General features: G+C 34.8%; 2 protein-coding genes across 3 annotated transcripts; both read left to right on the forward strand.

Moving 5' to 3' along the window:
• Nucleotides 1-950: 950 nt before the first annotated feature.
• On the forward strand, nucleotides 951-6,526 carry LOC139847031 (DNA mismatch repair protein MSH2). Of its 2 annotated transcripts, XM_071836627.1 has the most exons (13): nucleotides 951-1,146; nucleotides 1,268-1,317; nucleotides 1,426-1,458; nucleotides 1,711-2,784; nucleotides 3,066-3,620; nucleotides 3,697-3,807; nucleotides 4,302-4,391; nucleotides 4,495-4,566; nucleotides 4,677-4,787; nucleotides 4,957-5,083; nucleotides 5,190-5,374; nucleotides 5,466-5,618; nucleotides 5,884-6,526. In XM_071836627.1, exons 1-13 carry the CDS (start codon nucleotides 1,098-1,100, stop codon nucleotides 6,082-6,084), a joined length of 2,811 nt encoding a protein of 936 aa, XP_071692728.1. In that variant the 5' UTR covers nucleotides 951-1,097; the 3' UTR covers nucleotides 6,085-6,526. The 2 variants fall into 2 exon arrangements, with proteins under 2 accessions (XP_071692728.1, XP_071692729.1); XM_071836628.1 differs by lacking the exon at nucleotides 3,697-3,807.
• A 4,542-nt stretch (nucleotides 6,527-11,068) lies between these two features.
• Nucleotides 11,069-13,994, forward strand: LOC139848633 (replication protein A 70 kDa DNA-binding subunit B-like). Its single transcript, XM_071838352.1, has 10 exons — nucleotides 11,069-11,224; nucleotides 11,331-11,607; nucleotides 11,758-11,818; nucleotides 11,931-12,058; nucleotides 12,196-12,280; nucleotides 12,646-12,787; nucleotides 13,025-13,221; nucleotides 13,315-13,498; nucleotides 13,687-13,752; nucleotides 13,824-13,994. Exons 1-10 carry the CDS (start codon nucleotides 11,069-11,071, stop codon nucleotides 13,992-13,994), a joined length of 1,467 nt encoding a protein of 488 aa, XP_071694453.1.
• Nucleotides 13,995-21,911: the final 7,917 nt, after the last annotated feature.

The following is a 21,911-nucleotide window of genomic DNA, read 5'->3' on the forward strand; positions in this document are numbered from 1 at the left end:
TTTTCTCTCCAGCACGTAGCATTCTTCTCCGTGCAAGGCTCCAGCACGCCGCAACCTTCAACCCTCCAGCACGCCGCGTTAATGGCGTTCTCGAGGCGTGTTGACGATAAAATTCCTCCAGCACACAACGTTAAAAATGGCCTAAAAGTTAAGATATCAATGATCAAATTTTTTTGCACCATATCTCTTACTATTTCACCTTGCTTGCATAATTGAAGATGAATAACATCTCTATAATAACTTTTGTTGTATAAATGTGGACTCAAATCTAAGCTTGCAATACACCGGTTTTCAAAATACTATTATACTTCTTAAACTATACTTCTTTTTATTCTTGTAATACTAGAATTAATACTAGAAGTCTTTAATTAAAGATTAAGTCACCAACGAAGCATTGCTACAATGGTACCGAGGTTACACTTGTGTACTCGCAGGGCTAGAGGTCTCGGGTTCGAGCCTCGTCACCCGCTCTAGGAATTGAAATATATTCCTTGAAGGTGGCCCAAAGGGAAGGTTTTACCGACCCGCCTGCCTCTCGCGATGGTTAAAGGGTCGGATCCTCAGAGTGTGGTTCGGGTTTCCTGCCCGAAAGCGCGTGTGTGTGTGCAAATGATGACTAGGCTTCGGTCCGGACTGATGCAAGCTTGCCTTTAAAAAAAAAAAAAAAAAAAAAAAAGATTAAGTCACTAATAATAATTCTTAACGACAACTAAATTATACTCGTAACAATAACCATTACTCATGATAATTTATTTGTACTTCAATTCAATATGTTGACGGGAATCGGGATTAACTAAGGTACACATAATTTTAATTCTAATTTTTAATCCATTTTATTTTATTTTTTTTACATCAAATCAGTGTAAAATGTTCTAGATCACTAGTGAAAATCGGGTCTTTCAAGGCAATAATACCAAACCCCCGCCATTTCTCATTCCCGCCCAAATCTCCTACAACCCTCCGATTATCTTCCAAACCCTAACCCTAACCTCAAAATTCGTGTTGCAACAGCGACTCTCTAAATAAATCCTTTCACAGAATCCAAATTCCAGTTCCACATCTCAAATATTGTGTGTTTTTTTCACCAGCAATCAACCATGGATGGCGATTTACAGGATCACAACAAACTTCCAGAACTCAAATTAGGTATGCACTCTCTTTGTATATATATGTATGTGTATATAAATACTTCATCGTTGCTACTCAGATGACTGAAAACCTGTAGCATGTTATACTGATACGATGATTAATCGCTAATTATTTGTAGACGCTAAACAAGCTCAAGGATTTCTCACTTTTTTTAAGAGATTATCGAATGTAAGTAATTTTATATACTTGTACTCATATTATCTGATTTTAAGAGAAATTATTGATTACATTTAATAGATCTTATTGGTTAGTAAAACCCTAATTTTGCGTGCGCAGGATGTGAAGGCTGTTCGCTTTTTCGATCGACGGGTGAGCCAACCGTTTTTTATTTTTTTTATTTCTCTGTTTCTAAAGTAAAAATCAGATATTTTATTGTTAGTTATGCATAAAGGAACATGATTTTACTGGTAAAATTTTTGTGAAACATATTTGTAATATCTGAAATGTTCATAGTTTACTTTAAACTTCATCGGTGCACGATGATGAAGATAAAAATAGTTGTTACAGAGTATTATTTAAGAAATTGTCAGCTCTGATTTAACACTACTTTTGATTTACCAGGATTATTTCACCGCTCATGGTGAGAATGCATCGTTTATTGCAAAAACATATTACCATACTACAACTGTCTTAAGACAGATCAGCAATGGGTCCGATTCTTTATCTAGTGTTAGCGTAAGCAAAAATATGTTTGAAACGATTGTTCGTGATCTTCTGTTAGAGAGAACTGATCATAGTCTTGAGCTGTACGAGGGTAGCGGCTCAAACTGGAGATTAACGAAAAAGGGAACCCCTGGTAATCTTGGCAGCTTTGAAGATATTCTGTTTGCCAATCATGATATGCAGGACTCTCCAGTTATTGTTGCTTTACTTCCGAACTTTCGTGATAATGGGTGCACTGTTGGTTTGGCTTATGTTGATTTAGCGAAACGGGTACTTGGAATTGCTGAATTTCTTGATGATAACCATTTTACAAATGTTGAATCTGCTTTAGTTGCTTTGGGCTGCAAAGAATGTATACTTCCAACTGAGGTTATAAAATCAAGTGAGTGTAAACCGTTGTGTGATGCAATGTTGAAATGTGGTGTGATGGTAATTGAGAGAAAAAAAGTCGAGTTTAAAGGACGGGATTTAGCACAGGATCTTGGTAGGCTAGTCAAAGGTTCAAGTGAACCTGTTCGTGATCTAGTTTCGGCGTTTGAAATTGCATCTGGGGCTTTAGGTGTGTTACTGTCGTATGCTGAGTTACTTTCTGATGAAAACAACTATGGGAACTATAGTATGAACCAGTATAATATTAACAAGTTTATGAGATTAGACTCTGCTGCTATGAGGGCATTAAATGTGATGGAGAGTAAAACAGATGCAAATAAAAACTTTAGCTTGTTTGGTCTCATGAATAGAACGTGTACATCTGGCATGGGTAGAAGGTTACTACACATGTGGCTAAAGCAACCTTTGTTAGATGTTACGGAGATAAATGTACGGTTAGATTTAGTACATGCTTTTGTGGAGGATACTGCTTTACGTCAAGACCTGAGGCAGCACTTGAAGAGGATATGTGATATTGAGCGAATGATGCGAAATATCGAGAAGCGGAGGGCTAGTTTGCTGCATATTGTCAAGCTTTATCAGGTGATTTTTCTCGTGTTTTCATTTATTTATAAATGTAGTTTTTACCATGAGATACTGTTCAGTGGGCCGAATCTGTATTCATAACAAGTGATAGTTTGTACATTGTATGCACCGACTTTTTGCTACAAAAATTGACTTTTCTTGGCAATATGAGGATATTCGTTTGACATGTTTAAATATATTATGTGTGGTACTGAGTATAAGTGTATAACATATTATATATATTATAGTTTTCTTGTTGGGTGAATCTTGAGCATATATGCAACTATCTTTTTGTGCAGTCAAGCATCAGACTTCCATACATTAAAAGTGCTATGGAACGATACGATGGTCAGTTTGCATCACTTGTTAAGGAAAGATACATGGATCAACTTAATGATTTGACTGATGATAATCACCTCAGTAAGTTTATTGGTCTCGTGGAGGTTTCTGTCGACCTTGAACAACTCGAGAATGGTGAATACATGATTTCACCTGGTTACGACTCTCAGTTGTCAGATCTAAAAGACGAGCAAGAGTCACTAGAACAACAAATACATGATTTGCATAAAAAAACTGCCGAAGATCTTGATCTACCTGTTGACAAGGCTTTAAAACTAGACAAGGGTACACAATATGGACATGTTTTTAGAATCACAAAGAAAGAAGAACCTAAAGTAAGGACGAAGCTCAATTCCCGCTTTATTGTTCTTGAAACGCGAAAAGATGGCGTAAAATTTACAAATACGAACCTCAAGAAATTAGGCGACCAGTATTTGAAGGTACTGGAGGATTATAAGAGTTGTCAGAAGGAGCTGGTAGCCAGAGTTGTTGCAACTGCAGCTACTTTTTCTGAGGTATTTATCCATAAATTATCATGTTGCTCTTATAATTGCTTTTTTGTAAATGCTCATTGACGGGACAACGATTCAGGTTTTTGAGGGTCTGGCGTCATTGCTGTCAGAGTTGGATGTCTTGCTTAGTTTTGCTGACCTGGCAGCCAGCAGTCCCACCCCTTATACAAGACCAGAAATCACAACAGGGGTAATCGTTCTGGGCTTTGTTTATGTGGTTTATAAATTATAATCATCATTCATTTATAAGAAATGTAGAGGTGGCCAAACAGGCGGGTTGGGCGGATTGTATAATGAGTCAAAAGGGGTAACCTTTATGTGCCGGTCAAAACATGTAAAGTTGTGTTGGACCGACCTGTTAACACTTTTGTGTCCATTTTTTGATATTTTGTATATATCAATGTATTGTATCATCTGAATATAGTTTCTTTTAAACCAAACAATGTAGGATGTTGTAGACTTTTTGGCATTTGAATACACGAGACAACTCTGACCTGTTGTAATTGTTTGATCAGTTGATCTAATTCTTATAAGTTAATTATTTTTAGCTCATTTTAATGCTAATTCTTTTAGTACTATTTTACCTGTTCTCCATGATTTTGATTTGAAAAGTTTTCATATAAATTGAATAATTTTGCCACTTTTGACGATATCTTATGAAGTACCTGACGTTGTTATATACAGGAAACAGGAGATATTGTATTAGAAGGAAGTAGACACCCATGTGTGGAAGCTCAAGACTGGGTGAACTTTATACCAAATGATTGCAAACTTGTAAGATATCTTGCAAATTAGGGTTTTTTTGCCTATTGAAAAAACTATGACAGTGTAGCACTAATGTTACATGTATTATTTGATATTTCTTATTAACCAATAGGTTAGGGGAGAGAGTTGGTTTCAAATTATCACAGGGCCTAACATGGGTGGAAAATCCACATTTATACGTCAGGTATTAAGTTACCAGTCATCAAATAACTATTTTATTTTTAAAGATTAATGATCTAAATGCATTAACCCTGTTCGGTTTGTTATAATATTTTGATTTGATAATTTGTACAGGTTGGTGTGAACATTCTTATGGCACAAGTGGGTTGTTTTGTTCCTTGTGACAAAGCTAGCATTTCTGTTCGTGACTGTATTTTTGCCCGTGTTGGTGCTGGTGACTGTCAGGTGAAATGTTTAACTTGAACTCGCTAGTTATAAACTAAAATTTGTTTACACTTCATTGCACATTAAAGAACATATATGTTGTACACTTGTACATATTTTTCGCTGTCAAGGAACATTTCTATACTCTAATTTAATGATAAGAATGCTGCTACTAAATTTTGGTACATAGTTACGTGGAGTGTCTACGTTTATGCAAGAAATGCTCGAGACAGCGTCAATTTTGAAAGGTGCAACTGATAAGTCACTGATTATTATTGATGAGTTGGGTCGTGGAACTTCGACTTATGACGGATTTGGTTAGTATCTAAATCCCAATTTTGACGTTTAGAATCATGTGCTGAGCATGTTTATATTAGCAACTAATCACTCGGTTTCTTAATTACTGTTTGATTTGGAGAACAGGTTTAGCTTGGGCTATTTGTGAGCACTTGGTTGAAGTGATTAAAGCACCTACTTTGTTTGCTACTCATTTTCATGAGTTGACTGCATTAGCTCATGCCAATTCTGGTCAACTTTCTGGTATATCAAATTACCATGTCAGTGCACACATCGACTCCTCAAGCCGAAAACTAACAATGCTTTACAAGGTTGGTCGTCGCTTTAAACAATACTGTATGAAAACAATTTTATGGGCAAATACCTTTTATAACTAGTATTGTTTGCGATACGATTATTCAGGTTGAACCAGGGGCTTGTGATCAAAGTTTTGGAATCCATGTTGCCGAGTTTGCAAACTTTCCAGAAAGCGTCGTTTCTCTTGCTAGAGAAAAAGCTGCCGAATTGGAGGATTTTTCACCTGTTTCGATTGTATCAAATGAGGCTGAACAAGAGGTACACGTTCTTTGTTTTTTATGTATATAAATTATATAAAGTTTCTCATAGAATTATTACATGTATATTTCTTGGTTTCACCTTTTTGCTATTCAGTTTCTATTTCAAAGACATGAGAGTATTTTTTTTCTTACAAATTTTGCGATTTTCCTACTTAACACTACAAAAGCGATGAACGTGGGTTATTATTTGCACCACATGTAAAAATGCACTTTTTTGCAGCACCTTTGTAAGAATACATAGTCTGATAATATTATTTGTACAGGTTGGTTGTAAGCGTAAGAAACCATCTGAACCGGACGACATGGCCATAGGTGCTTCCCGGGCTCGCCAGTTCTTAAAAGACTTTACTGAACTACCACTTGACAAAATGGAGTTTAAGCAGGCTTTGCAAGAGCTTAAAAGGTTAAAAAATGAGTTGCAGAATGATTCCACCAACTGTAAATGGCTCCAGCAATTCCTTTAGTTGCCACGTAAGCTAGAGATATGGGTTTATCCACTACCACTTTTTTGACCCCAATCTTTGATCAACCCATTCACCGTGTTTTTCTACCCGGGTACCTTTGTTTTTGAGCTGTTTTGTGAATTTTGATTTGTACTTGTTGGTCGATTTAGTTTGTTTTTTGGTTCCATGGCAGGGATGGGTAGGAATAGGGCATGGGTCTTTGTTATTTAGCTGTTTAAGATGCAGTATTTATGTGGATTTCTGCAGTTAGAAGTATATATAATGGTGCTTTTCTATGGCGTTCCTCTGGACTAATACTTTTAAAGCTACAATACCGATGCTTTGTAGTCTTAATATATGGAATTCGTACGAAGTGTCTACACGGCATACGTGATATCCGTACATCATTGTTATGTGTTTGACGTCCACATTTCAGCAAGTCTTGAATGTTTAGTGTTGGACATTGCAGTTTAAATGAATGATTTTAACAAGTTTTTTTTTTTTAAACTAAAAACTACTAAATTGCTTGGATTGTCAAGCCTTTCGTATCATAAAATGTGTTGATGGATCATGGATGGATGATCATTACACTTCGTCTACATAATGTCAATCATAGGTACATTTACACTTTTTTTTTTTTTTTTTAAAACTTGTAGATTTACTTGAGATGTACTCCATCTAGTACAGTAGTAAGTAAAGTGAAAAATGCACCAACTCCTTACTTATATTAATATCTTTTTCTTTTTAATTATTACCAAATGAAAGCACAGGAAATCCCCATTGACAGGTTAGATAAATATTAGGAGAATAAGCACCATTTGTCACCATTTTCTTCACAATATCGTTGTACATCCCCGATATCCTTTTTGGCATTATAACGATTGAAAACGCCTTCCATCTTAGTCGTCTAGTGCTCGTTACTCTAAAACCTCTAAATCTTCTTTTCAACCACCAACACCTTCTAGGCCTAGTTGCCTTCTTCTCAGCATCATTACTTTCTAGCCTTCGATAGCTCAAAGATCTTTGAAAACTCATTTCGATGTCGCAATGCTGCTAAAATAAAATCCTGCTAAGATATATATAGAGAATTGAAACTTTGTGGTACTTTATATAGTGATTGAAGTACAAGCACATGGGTAAGAAGCATATGTGGTATGTAGTTAAGCATATGGTTTTAAGATTAGAATATATAGATTTGATTCCCCTACACACATGGCTAGTTGCTACAACTACTTTGAATGCATACAAATCTGTTATTCAAATGGAGATATGAGTAGTCTCTCTAATCTCTAGTTTTGAGTAAAGTATAAATATAAATTTCTACATTTGACCTCTTCAGGGGATTAGCTAGCATCGTTGTTGTAACCAAGAAAGTGATTAGGTAGTACCCGAGAAACCATTTCAAGGTAGTCTAGCGGTTGGTATTTTAATATCCTTATACAACAGGTCTCATGTTCAAACTTTACTAGTAGCATATCTTGGTGTGTCTAAGAAAATGGTCAGAAACTATCACTGGATTTTTCGGTTAGCACGCATATATCTGAGTATAAATACTCCCATCCCCGAATAGTCTAGAGAAAATCTTATCCGTTTACCCGCCAAATGAAGTTTACATACTTGGGTTTAACTACTTGACTCACATGGTCACTTGTGCTTGCCCTTTTGTGATTTGTATATGATAGGAAGAATGTGTACTACATGTGGGAATGATTAGATACCATGTTAGGGGTGAATCTCATATAAATAAAATAATGATCAAGCTGAGCGAAAACTGTTTAGTTCGTTATTACCTTGACCTTTGTGTTAAGTGTTTTAGCAAGTAGAATCAATTAATCAATAAAGATATGATAATATTATGAATATTAATTTATAACAACTCAAGGAGACTATTATTGTGGAGGTTTATATACCAACTCAAGGCTTCACCTTGGAATTGGAAGGATGCGAGTGACACTCGTTGTTCGGGTGGAATTGAGTAGAAGGTGAAATAAAGCCAATTGAGTAGTTAGGTACCATCAAAATGATGGTAGATTAACTTTTAGCTATTTGAGGACGCTTCGTGAGGTTTTAGGGGAGGGTTGCTTGTAAGCTGTGCAAATTGTTTAGACTAAGAATCGAGGTGTTGGATGATATTGTTTGTGTACGATGTAAGGTGATTAGCGAGGGTATCTAATTTGGTAAGTGTTAGAGTGAGTTGGGAGTTAGTGGTGTTTGAGTTTTCAGTCATTTTGGACATTGTTCAAAGAAGGTGGATAGTGAGTTTTCAAATTGGATTGGCGGGGAGGCATGATGAAAGGCAATGAAAGCACTAATGTTACAATCTTTTCAAGTCGATCGTTAACTCCCGAGAATTAATTAAGATAGAACTTAAGATAAATTTCTTCTTTCATTCATTAACTAAAGTTTACAGGAAATGCAAAATGCTATAAACACTCTAACGTGGAGTAAGTTAACTAACCCATTACATCAGAACTTAAATAATTAATTAACTCATAATCAAGAGTAGATTTTATCACTTCTTAATTGAATGGTTCAACGCTGAATGTTGAATCATTAAATAACTATATGATGATGAGTGATTCAAAATTTAGTGTTGAACCATTCAGAATTGAAATACTCTTTTAACCATTAAGCACCTTATTTTTTTTGTAATATTGTCATTAAATTGTATCTAGAACACTTATTAAATGATTATCAAACCAGTTATTGTCATTTAGAATCGAGTTCATTCGGAATATTTGAGTCATTCAGATTATGAATCATTCAACGCTTAATCATTCAGTTCTGCCAAAAGCATCATAAATGAAATTTAAACGTGAACATGGGATATTGGGATGACATCTTCCTTTCAAGTACAATAACTCCGGGTGCACGTACATCATCTTGCGATTAATTGTAACTTCACAGTTCACACATACTGATATGTTTGACCTGTATCAACGAAGCTGTATAAATACGGCGACTAATGACGACTTATTAAGTTTTGGATCAAACTCGCTCTATATGTTCATATAAATAATACCGAATACTATTTAGAGATATATAACAACTAGAATAGGTCAAGTATTAGCTTGACTCGTTACAATGGTAATAATTAAATTAATTTTTTAATAATAATAATTAATAATAACTTTTAAATAGAAAGATATAGATAGAACTAGTTTAACCTGGCTTTGCGCCGGTTCTTCACCCTTGATTAACATTAATTACATAGCTAGTTATTGAGAACGTAACTATTAATCATTTTTTTGTTTTATTTTCCGTTTTGTCGAGGAAGGACCCAAAATAGTTATGTGATTGATTTGTAATAAGTGTGAAAGTAATTATTCATCATTTTTTATTTTAGTTTTCGTCTTGTCGAGAGAAAATACCCAAATGCTCAATAAATAAAGTGAGACGTACATCAACGATATTCAATAACAATAAATAATAATAATAATAATAATAATAATAATAATAATAATAATAATAATAATAATAATAATAATAATAATAATAATAATAATAATAATAATAATAATAATAATTTTGAATACTTTTTAGATAAGGAGAAATTATGTAGTGGATTTATAGTGAATGAAAAGTGTTATGGTTAAATTAGAAAGTGTGAGAAGTATGTGGTAAGTTTGTGAAAGATATAAAGTTAAATATTATAGAGTTTGAGGTGAAATTGTAAAAATCAAAAGTTTTGTGGCAAATGTGTGAGAAGTTATGTAGTGGATTTAATAATAATAATAATAATAATAATAATAATAATAATAATAATAATAATAATAATAATAATAATAATAATAATAATAAATAAATAATAATACATCAACGATATTCAACGATATTCAATAACAATAAATAATAATAATAATAATAATAATAATAATAATAATAATAATAATAATAATAATAATAATAATAATAATAATAATAATAATAATAATAATAATAATAATTTTGAATACTTTTTAGATAAGGAGAAATTATGTAGTGGATTTATAGTGAATGAAAAGTGTTGTGGTTAAATTAGAAAGTGTGAGAAGTATGTGGTAAGTTTGTGAAAGATATAAAGTTAAATATTATAGAGTTTGGGGTGAAATTGTAAAAATCAAAAGTTTTGTGGCAAATGTGTGAGACATGTGAAGTAGACTATTCATTTAGTCTATTTCTTTTAGATATATAGTATAATATGAGAGATGATTCTTACACACCATTTTTTGATCCATATACACTTTTATGTTATAAATTTACAGTTATGCCCCTAGATTAATCTAGAGAGTTGAATTTATATTATTATTATAAGTATAATTAAGGATAAAATATGTAATTATGTGTATATGGATCAAAAAGTGGTGTGTGAGAATCACCTCCCATAAAATATAGATATCAATTTTTAAATAATAATGTAAAGATAACAAAAATATTTCAAATATAAGTAATTAATAAATACTAATGTGTGTGTGTATATATATATATATATATATATATATATATATATATATATATATATATATATATATATATATATATATATATATATAACTATATATAAATCTATTTCCATTTGTCCACAACCCATGAATTAAGGGCCACTTAGGAGATAATGCATACTCACATAAAATCTATACATACACCCAATTTGTTGCTATTCTATTTTACCTCACAAAAAACCTATACATATATATACATACACATTCACCTCATTCAACTTGGCTACAAAATTCGGATTTAATTAAAAAAATGACTTATTAAAAAGTTTTTTGTTGCTTTAATTCAAATTGTTACTATTTCCCAACCAAACACTCAAGTATACTCACACATATCAAGAATTTTTTGTATTCCCCACACACCATACCCTCTCACAATTCAAATTCACCCTTTTCCTCCCCTCTCTCCACTCTCTTCAGCTGAATCAAAGAAACGTCCCAGGTATTTTTTTTCTTCCTTTTTCCGGTTTACATATGCTTAAATGGTATTTTGAAATGATAATTTCTTTTCATTTTAGGAATAAATCATGTCAAGATCAAACAAGATCATCTCTGTTCAATCTATTGACGGACGACAAGTTAATTTCCAACTAAAAGTTAAAGTCGTTCGAGTTATCAAAAAGGTTGGTCACGGATTTGACGCTGGCAAACCCGTTATGGAGCTCATAGTCTCTGATGATATGGTTTGTGTTTATTTTCTTTGTTTACCAAAAATTGTTAATTTTTTAAAAATTTATTTTCAAATTTTTTTGATTTTTTTGTTTCTTACAAATGTTTTGTTCGTAAAAGGGCCATAAGGTTGTCGTCAACATCCGTAACGCCCTGCTCTCAAAGTTTGATGAACTCATCAAAGAATGGGGCAATTATTGTATGTCCTACCCTGTTGTTGTTGACAGTCCCATTTGTTACCGATCCAAACATGTGAAACATGAGTACAAACTCATGTTTACTAAAAAAACCTCTGTGTTTGAAATACCCACTAACCAATGGAATGGGAATAGTGGCTTGACTTTCATTCCTTTTGAGCATTTGATCGAGAATGAGCTTGCAGTTGGAGTTTCTGCAGGTGATATATTGTTTATCATAAGCCTTTTTTTTGTAGTTTGAACCCTTTATATTTGTAACTTACATCAATTTTTAATTTAACATTTTATGGTGTTTTGGATTATTGTTACAGATGTTATTGGATGAGTATCCTGCTATGGTCCACTTCTAGGTTTCAAAAACAGTGGTGAATTAAAGAACAAGTACATCAATCTACAACTCAAGGATTTAGTGTAAATTTTTAACACCTTAGACTTTAAAGGAAACGTATGTTTCTTTAATTTCAGTTATTCTTATTAATCTTTGTTACAATTATATAAGTTATTTAAATTCATTGATTAATAGTGGATTGGAAGTCGATGCAACTCTGTGGGGACAATTCGCCGTTGATTTCGAACACCATATCAAAAATGTCTCTGACGATTCTTCTGTCATCTTGATCATTCAGTTTGGAGTCACCAAAAACCATAACCGTTTGTACTTTTTCATATACCAAACCTTAATTGTTTTATTCCTGAAATCGTACGTATGATGTGCAATGCTGTGATTATGATCTTTGTGTAACTTTCATGGTTTTTATCTAATATCTTTTGTTGTCTATATGCTGCAGAAAAGCTTGCCGTGTCTACCGACTGGAATTACACCAACGTAGTTGTTGACAAAAATCATCCGCGGATTGATGAGTTCATTAAGCGGTAAAATTTTTAAATAAAAATTTAAATACCGTTGCTTCTTACATTAGACAGTTAAACCCTAAATTTTTTAAGAAAAAAACAACTACCTTAAGATCATGAAATCAACTTTTGATTGTTAAAAAAATCTCTAATTAATTAATAGTATTTTATATATCTTATTTAATCAATGCAGTGTAAACCAAAAATCATTTGCTAATCAATTACTACATTCATGGACCAATGTATTTCATTGAATCTAGTCAATTGAATGCACCCCACCATTTAATACAATCATTAGGACATAAATACATCATCATATGTATTTATTGTTTCTTTCAACTATTTTGTTTAAACTAACTATCCACCTCTTATTGTGTATATCATAGCCTCAATGAGATCCATTCTACTGACGATTCAGTTGGTTCCTTAGCTCCTTCCATGTCAATTATGCCACCTCGTGATCGGAATCCTAAATCTTGGTTTAAAGATGCAAAGCATCTTGGTTTAAATCAGCTAAACCCGACCATGGTAATTACTTAAATCATTTAATTAAACAGATCATTTATCTTATTTTCAATCTATGGTTTTGGTCCCATATGTAAAGAGAAGTTTATAACAATATTTAGTGATCATTTTATGGTAGTCATATTACATGGAAACTTTACTGCATACTTTATTTCAGTAGTTTTTTATCTTTCACCATTTCATGTAATATAACTGCACATCTAATGCCAATATTAAACTTTGTTAATCAAATAATTACAGAAAGGTATCTACATTGTTGAAGCCACAATCAACACCATTCTTCCCGACGATCTTTGGTATTACATTGCCTGCAAAAAATGTAATAAGAGTGCAAAACCTGTTACCCCAAACTATGATCTTACATTGGACATTGATCAGCAATTAGCTTTGGAGCGCAAGTGTTTCGATTGTAGAGATAAGCCGGAACCTATCATCAGGTGAAACACAAATAAATATTAAAATTTATGGTAGGATATTGATTTGTGGTTTTACTAAACCTTTAATTGTGTAAATGTTTTTATACATAACAGGTTTAAAGTGCCAATCCGTGTAGAAAATCCATCTGGCACAGCCTCTTTTACAGTATTTGAAACGGTTGTCAAGAAGTTCGTCACCAAAACAGCATATGATTTAATGAAGGAGTTGTCTGAAGATGATGATTATCCGGAACAGTTGGAAGCTTTGTTAGAAAAGACCCTTCTTTTTAAGATAGAGGTCAGTAATTATAACAACGACCGGGGTATTCGCAATTACACCGTGAAAGATGCTACCGATGACCTTGAATATTTAGAAATCTTCTAAATATTCAAGGTAACATTGTTTTAAATTTATTTCGTATATATAGTATTGATATTCTGTTTAATATGTCAATATTGAAATAATCTATTATTAATATAAATTAGGTTGATCATCGAATTGAAGTTGTTGATGCAGAACCATCATCTTCGACACTGACTTCTTCAGTTAATGTATGATTACTTTATTTTTTTTACTTTATTATAAGTTAGCATTATAATACTCATTAATTTCTACATTGTAGTGTGCTTCAAATGCATCAACTAATGGTATTCGAACAATAGATCTGAGTGAAGAAACGTGTTTGAGCCCGCCGCTCAAAAAAATTAAACAAGAATTGTTAGCAACTCCAGGATCTGTTAAGTCTTCCACTTCCAAGGTAAAATGGTCCAATTGTTTTGAGAAACAACCCTAAACCCAAACACCATTGAAACTATTCTTGATTTGTTTCTGTGAATTTTGAATTTCTGTCACCGATCATCAACGGCATGTAATGCATAGACATATTTAATTCTTGGTCACAATTGAAATGTTGTTGACTGTATGTGTAAACACTTTAAGGCCCCAAAAGTATTCAAAACAATGTTTTGTACATTGTTGGATACTATTGTTTTGTGTTATTTTAACTAAACCAAACTTTGAAACTTCCAAATACATGTTAGCTAACATTCATCTTTTTGTTAAAATTATTAAAAAACAATGTGATAGCCTTTTTTTTCCCAACTTATATTCCATTCTTGTGGAATATAAACTTAAACCTGTTTTATTTCAATGATCATAATATGTTGTAAACTTCACTAAAGATAAATACATATTAGTATTTTGTATTATATGACATGGCGTGTTTAATTTTTTTAACCACTCATTTAATCATTTTTAACTGTTACTTATTATTTGTGAAACATTTAATCATTTAATCTGAAGATGTATTAAATTAATTAAGTATACTTAGTGGTGCATATAATGTTGTGTAACCATAATAAGTTGTTATTCATTTTTTCATAAATAGTTGTTAATATATGCCATTTACACACTTCAAATACAACAATTATGTCTTCAAAACCATTGGTTAGTTTTAACAAAGTAAATATACGAATATTTACATAACAAAAGATTTTAAAAATGTACAAATGAAACCTATTTAGTTCAATGTAGATAAAACAATGTACTAAAACCTTTTGTCCATTGGGTAAAAGGGGTAACATTGAATACAACAACTCTTTTAACTTCTATAAAAAAAATCGACAAGTCACCCTACACGTGCTCCGCCGATTTTGCATTAAATTCCCATGACACTTTGTATCCTATCACGTCGTTTTTTTTCTCTCCCCATTTCAACTTTATAGATAAAGTTGTCAGATCTTCTTGAGATTGTTCCCTGTACTTCCTTCCTGATACTCCACCTTCTTCTTCACAGTACCCTTTTCAAGTACCAAAAGAACACAAAAAGCATTTTACTAAATTCTCCATATTTCTGTGTTTAAAAAATATGAAATAAATGGAGGGAACACAAAATATCATTGTTGAAGCTCTTTCCCAAGACATGTTGGCCGAGATATTATCTCGGGTTGGGCGAGATTCATGTCAACAGATGTATCTAACGAAAACTGTTTGCAAAGCTTTTTTCAATGTCTCCTTCGATCCTTTGGTTTTTAAACGACTTCGCTTAGATACATTCACTTTGGTACATTTTGGAAACCCTAAATTAAAACAATTGTTTGATATTTTTTTTTTGATTGTGGAAACCCTACTATGATTTTTCGATTGGGGTTAACTTCTCATTTTAATTATCCCTCTACCGACTTAGGAATTAATTTATTAAAACAAGCTTCTGATTTGAAATTATTAGAAGCTGTATATGTTTATGGTTTGTTGATGTTTGCTAAGAAGCAAATCAAGGCAATGGATGATGGTTTACAATTACTAAATCAAACCTTTCCATTGTTGCCTGATATGGTGTTGCCAGTTCGTGTCCGGGTTTTTCAACTGCTCCGCCATTTATGGTTGTTTAACCGCCAACCATTTGAGGACGTTAACAGTAGGTGCCCTCATTTAGACCACCAAGGTTATTTTGCAGATGCACATGGCTGGGAAGAACAATTGCACCCACCGGAGTACATGTCATGTTATTGGTCTTATGAGTTGGGGGTTTTCGTAAACAGGTTTAATTTTATATAGTGTATGTGAATGGCTACTTTTTGACATGGAAGGTGTTCATATTTTGTATAAAAATTTTTGGACAGTTTAATGAAACCCTCCATTGTTCATCTTCTTAACACTTAGTCACAATTTCTGCTATATCACATTATGTATGTTTCTGCCTTTTACTTTTTTTAAAGTTAGCCACCAATTTGAATTACATTCATATAGTTGTCACTTTGGCATATACAACTACCGAATTGGTTACATTTGACATACACAAATGAATCTCCATTGTTACAATTACCTTTGACAGTTACATTTGACAAACACAATATGACAAATGACAATGTCCAAAACTCAGATTTACTGAAACTAGCAAGTTGACACAAAGACGTATTCGAATCTTGTTAACACCTATTTCCTTATGAGGTAAGGCTTAGTGTGTTAGCACAACACTAGAAGTGATCTAGCTAAAGATGGGGGAGTGTTGCCGATTGATTTTTACCCTTGGGAAGTAATCCCTGCAGACCCGGCACACAGATCTGGAAATCTGTGGGGTGGCTTAATCAATCTGTTGTCCATTTAGCGTTTAGCTGTTAGCCGGATGACTTATAGTGAGAGAAAGTACTATGTGAGAGAGAAAGGTGAAGTCTCTGCTCACAAGTTGTCAGAATGTCTGAATGTGTAAAATGACGACCCAAGGGGTCTATTTATAGTGTCAGATCCACCGGATTGTTCGGGGACACATGTCAGCTAATGATACGTTCTGTTATTCATCATCCGAAATATGCGCTGGATGTGACGTTCTCCGGTCAGGGCTTAAGCGCTAGGCGGCCTTCAGGGCTTATGCATGACGGAAGCAGCCTGCACAGCGGAGAACGCTGGACAGACAGTTTCACAAAACCAATGTTCTCAGTGCTCCTGATGCTATTTTCATGCGAATATTGTGCCTTTATGCGTGTATACAATAGGATACACCATTAAGTACCCCTAGTTTAATGACTTAAGCATTTGAAAAATGATTAAGTTATTAAACTTTTGATAACGTATCCCAAACAAATCTTCACACTTCCCATTTACATTGGGAAAACGTTTCAAGCATTAATGATAGATGGATTTTTACTGACATTGTGATGATTAATTATAAATGGTTGAGAATCTCCACACGCCTCCAGCTGTAAAAAGTGTTATTTCGTACCCCACGTTTAAACGTGCCCGTACACGTGTCACAATCGTGTCCATAAAAATTGCATCGATGAACTCCTATATAAACAGTCATAACCCTTTTTCCTTCACTTTTTTACCTTGCCGAGATCTAAAAAGCATATTTCTTCCCCAAATCTTCATCATATTCTTCTTCTTTTAACTCTTTAAGGTTTATCGTCTTCCAAGGTCAGTTATACTTCATCTTACTGCTATTTCATTCTTGTTATTATCTATTTACTTTATTACCATGGCTTCTGCACCGAGTACTGGCCAAGAACACGTTGAGGTTTATTCTCCAGAAACCACTGATCTGCCGGAGGTTAGCACAATGGCATCATCATTAACGGCGAGCCATCTGGATGTCTTGAAGATTGCTTTTCGCCATCTTAATCAGTTCAACCCTATTCTTCCTACAAACAGGCAAACTGTAAACGATCCTCCTGCTGGAAAAATTTCTTTATATGCTTTACAAATTACTCACGGCAATCTCCGTGTTCCACTTACTAATTTTCTCCTCCGCATCCTTAGATATTATAAGGCCTGCCTTAGCCAAATGCATCCGCATGGCCTCCAAAAAATTATTCTGTTTGAAATGTACTGCAACGCTGTCAATATTAAGCCTCTCATTAAAGTTTTTATCTCTCTGTTTAGAATTCGCACGATTAGCCAGTGTTGGCTTAAATAAACGAAATGCACATTTTGTTGGCACCAATAAAGTGTCAAACTTGAAGGACTGGAAGAGTCCTTTTTTCTTTGTTGACGAGATTGTAATTCCGGAAGAGTATTCCGTTGTCCGGAAATGGAAGCCATTAGATCCTGGTGTGGGAAAGGGTGTGAAGATAACCAATACAGAGAGACGAATAGTGGATCGTCTGAAAGATCTCTACCTTCCACCCAGATCATATGAAAAATATGAGGGGATTCTTGTGTTGTGCAGAGTAAGCCAGGAATGGCCAACTACTTCTGTGCCAGTACTCCGTCAAAAAAACAATGGTAGGATGTGATATGATCATCCTAATATACATAAATGTCTGTCTACCTTATGTTATTGTTGCTTATATTGCTATTTTTGCTTTTGTTTAATTTTTTGCAGCAAACACCGAAATGCTTGTTCGGTCAGCTCTGTTATCCCTCGACCTTGAGGATGATGTGGTTATCACTACCCGTGATAAAACACCTGCCGAGCTAGAGGCAGAGAGGGTTGCAGCTGAGGCTGCTGCTGCTGCTTAAAAGGGGGAAGAAAGTAGTGGTGGCAGTTCTAATATTGAGTCCGAATCTGAACGGACAGATTCTGAGCGGACAGTGGAGGACACCACTACTGAGCAGCAAACAACAGGCTCAGTAGATATTACTGGTGAAATGCTCCCCACTCCTCCTTCGGTCAAAAAGACACGTAAGAAGAGCATAGGCACCAAGAGGGCAAAAAGTACTGAGGGAAGCCCAAAGCTGAAAAGTAGAAGAAGTATGCCTATTCTGCCCTTTCTTGATACTCTATATATCTATGATTATAACTATTATATTTGCTAACTTATTTATGTTAGTAATTTTAGCAGATTCTGATGATAACCAAGAAAAAGCTGCTGAAGGTGGTGAGCGGAGGCCGGAGGAGAACCTTGAAAGCCAAGGAGATAAAGTTCTGAAAACTCCTGAGCAGAACTTTACTCTATTTGATGAAACTGAATTTCATGAGTAGAGGTCGGAGGACGACGCCTCCTATCATTCTCCACCCCAGCACCACCATCCCTCCGGTCACATCATCAAACGTTCAAGAGCCATCAATTTCTGCTCATCTGACCGCCCTGCAGGCGTTTATTGATAACCCTGCTACTAAATGTGCATATTTCACTACACTTCCTCAAGTATAAATGAAAAAACAATTTGTATGCACGTGCTTGCACATGAATTATTGATATTAACCATAACATTCTTCTATTGTAGGGTTGTGCTCCTCCTGAGCTAAACCCCTACTTCGCTGCTCTCCGCTCTCAACAACTTAGGCAATCAACTAATGCGGCTGCTGTGTTACTGATGAGCCATTTGAAAGCCACTCTGCAACTGCAGACACATCAAGAGTCTATTCTGGAGATAGCCCGTTCTGAAAGGGCTGAAGGAACAAATGCTCGCAAAAGAGCTATGGATGCTGAACGTGCATTATCTGATGTTCAGAATACGCTAAAGGCTAAAGAAACTGAGCTAAAAAGTGCTCAAGATGCTTTGAAAGCTAAAGAGGCTGAGCTAAAGGGTGCTCGAGATGTTGCTGTGGTTTTACGAGAGGAGAAGGAGAGAATGGTTGAAGCTGAGAAGAAGAAGGCTGAGGAAGAGAAGCTGAAGGCTAGTGAGTTGGAGAGTCAACTGAATGCCTGTAAATTAGAGCTGAACACTGAGAAGGAGAAGGCTGCTGAACTACTCCAGAGGGCAGAGGCAGGGGAAAGTAATTTTGCTCAACTGAAGAAAGGGATACCGGGCATAATAGCTAATGTTCTTGGATCTCAACTTGTTGGGAATCCTTATAATGATTATGTTGATGCCACGATTGCTCATTCCATTTCGGATGTTACTGATAAAATTACCAAGCGTCTTGCCCCAAACCAGCCTCTCCCTCCTGCTATTGCTAACTTGATGCACTCTGGAACTTTGGAGAGGGTTAATGAGGCAAGAGACAAACTGACAAGCCTTAAGATTAACTTTTATAATGAGGTGTGCAGCAGAGAAGAATCATCTGCTCAGGATGTGCTTGGTGTAGAGTTTGCATAAATTTTGTAACTATTGACGAACAATACTTGTAATAAACTTTGATGCTTTTGATGCCATAAACATATGCTATTTGAATGATTATGCTTGTTTGTATGCTTGCACCAAAATTTTTGACGTTTCTTGTGTAAAACAAATCTGTTACGCATTTAAGCATACAAGAAATCTTCTATTTACAATTGCACACAAATTATTTTATTAAATCACATTGAAAAGTGCTTGAAGTAATTCGTATGTAAATGCCTTGCATTATTAATTTCTACTGAATTAATAACATATGAAATTTTGAAATTGCACTTTGTAAATATTATACTTTCAAATGGTTAATAGGACCTTTGAAGGCCACTATATGCTTTCCGTCATTAAGTTAATTAGGAATATGAAGTGTTTTTGAAGAATGGTTATGAATTAGTAACCTGTCCCTCATACGCCTTCCGTCATAAAGCATATGAGGAAGAATTGTGAAATACTTTTGCATTCATAAAATATAGAAAATTCTTTCGTTTTGTGAAGTAAGTTTTTTATGATGTTTGTCATGACAAGTATCTGGTTTTTGTATTTTGTCTCGGTGCGTTCTAGTAAAACTTTAATGTTTTCTAGCCGATCCCTTGTGCCTTTTGCTGGCCGGCACAAAAGCTTCCGCCATCGAAGGTATAAAAATACTCTCCTTCTGTGGGCAGGATATTAATGCAACGTTTTACATTTGTCACAGGCAGCACTTTGCATAAGAAAAATATAAAATTTTATTGATCAATACTGTGCAATACATAAACAATTTGTGACGAATTTAGGTGGATCAAGCCTAATTAGTACATCATGAATGTTAAATGTATGCAATTGTTAATATAGGCACTGTAAAATAACCACAATGGTTTACATTAAATTGATAAACTTTGCTCTTCAGAAAATGCTAACAAACTGGTCTTCACACGCCAAGCGCCCAGCGTTGTCCGGCTTGAAAGTTTGATCATGGTATGAAAAATTCCTGAACTTCATCCTCTCTGAACAACCGATTGCGCCTTCTCTGATTTGCTCTGCCATCTGGCAAATTTGCAAATGTGGAACGTTTCCTAGTTGGTGCCACATACTGTGAATGTATGGCAGTTACTCCGTTAGGAGTTGGGAATCTAATTTCTGCATGAGCAGTTGATGTAATTGCTCCAAATTTAGCTAACGCTGTCCTTCCAAAAAGGACATTGAATCGAGAATTGCCATCCAAAATAGTGAAATCGATTGTTTCAGTTCTTAGTAATGGGAATGTTCCCATAACAACCTCCAAACGAATTCGCCCCATAGCGTTCACCGGTGCTCCCGTCAATCTTGAAACCTTCAAACTCGTCTGCCTAGCTCTATCCTGCACATGCTTTGAAAAATTCTTAAAACAATGCCAATAAATGATATCAGCTTCACTACCGGTATCCGTATAGATATGGCTGATGAACTTGTTTGCAATTTCTGCTGAAATAACCACTGGCTGAACGGACAAGGCCCAATTTTGAATTGGTTGAAAAATGATTGGAGCATATCTCCAGCTATCAACATTGTTATCCGGCTGCTCACCGCCCTCATAGTGACTACCTTTCAACCACACCATTTTGATTACAACATCTGGAGTTGGCTCACGCTCCGTGATCCGGTCTCCGTACTGGTTTCTGTTATCTCTTCCGCCATGTTCTTCCCTTCTTCTGTTCTCACCTCGACGACCTCTTCCACCATCATTCTTCTGCCATCTAAATTTCCTGCGAGGATCATTTCTCATATATTGTTTTCCTGGCAACAAGTGGTTTAACTCTCCTGCTTTGATCTTTGCAATGATTTCTCTCATCAGAGATTTACAATTATCTGTATCATGACCCCATGCCTCATGAAAGTCACACCATAGTTCACTTTTTGGACCCTCTCTTTCCTCCATGGGTGATGGAGGATTGAAAGTAGTCCGGATTAGCTCAGTGAAAAGAATCTCTTTTGGAGTTTTAGTCAGCGCCATTATCAACGGATGTCTTTCTATTGGCCTTCTGTTATGATGAAAATCATTGGGATGATTGTTGCCTCTCCATCCACCATTGGAATTGTCATTCCTCCTCTGATTTCTGTCAAAGTACCGCCCTCCGTTGTGCGGTTTGCTACTGCTGCTTCCATCAAACTTGCTTATTCCTCGCTCACCAGCTCGAACATGTTTTTGTGCAACTTCCAACGCCTGATGCAGAGTTTTTGGCAAGTCATATCTTAATGT

The sequence above is a fragment of the Rutidosis leptorrhynchoides genome, chromosome 5, assembly GCF_046630445.1.
Source record: "Rutidosis leptorrhynchoides isolate AG116_Rl617_1_P2 chromosome 5, CSIRO_AGI_Rlap_v1, whole genome shotgun sequence".
Lineage (NCBI taxonomy): Eukaryota > Viridiplantae > Streptophyta > Magnoliopsida > Asterales > Asteraceae > Rutidosis > Rutidosis leptorrhynchoides.

Coding starts and splice junctions, on each gene's coding strand:
- LOC139847031 (XM_071836627.1), top strand. CDS start 1,098: ATGGATGGCGATTTACAGGATCACAACAAACTTCCAGAACTCAAATTA. Junction 1,459..1,710: donor TTCGCTTTTTCGATCGACGG/GTGAGCCAACCG, acceptor TTGATTTACCAG/GATTATTTCACCGCTCATGG. Junction 4,392..4,494: donor TACCAAATGATTGCAAACTT/GTAAGATATCTT, acceptor ATTAACCAATAG/GTTAGGGGAGAGAGTTGGTT.
- LOC139848633 (XM_071838352.1), top strand. CDS start 11,069: ATGTCAAGATCAAACAAGATCATCTCTGTTCAATCTATTGACGGACGA. Junction 11,819..11,930: donor CTACAACTCAAGGATTTAGT/GTAAATTTTTAA, acceptor ATTGATTAATAG/TGGATTGGAAGTCGATGCAA. Junction 13,753..13,823: donor CACTGACTTCTTCAGTTAAT/GTATGATTACTT, acceptor TCTACATTGTAG/TGTGCTTCAAATGCATCAAC.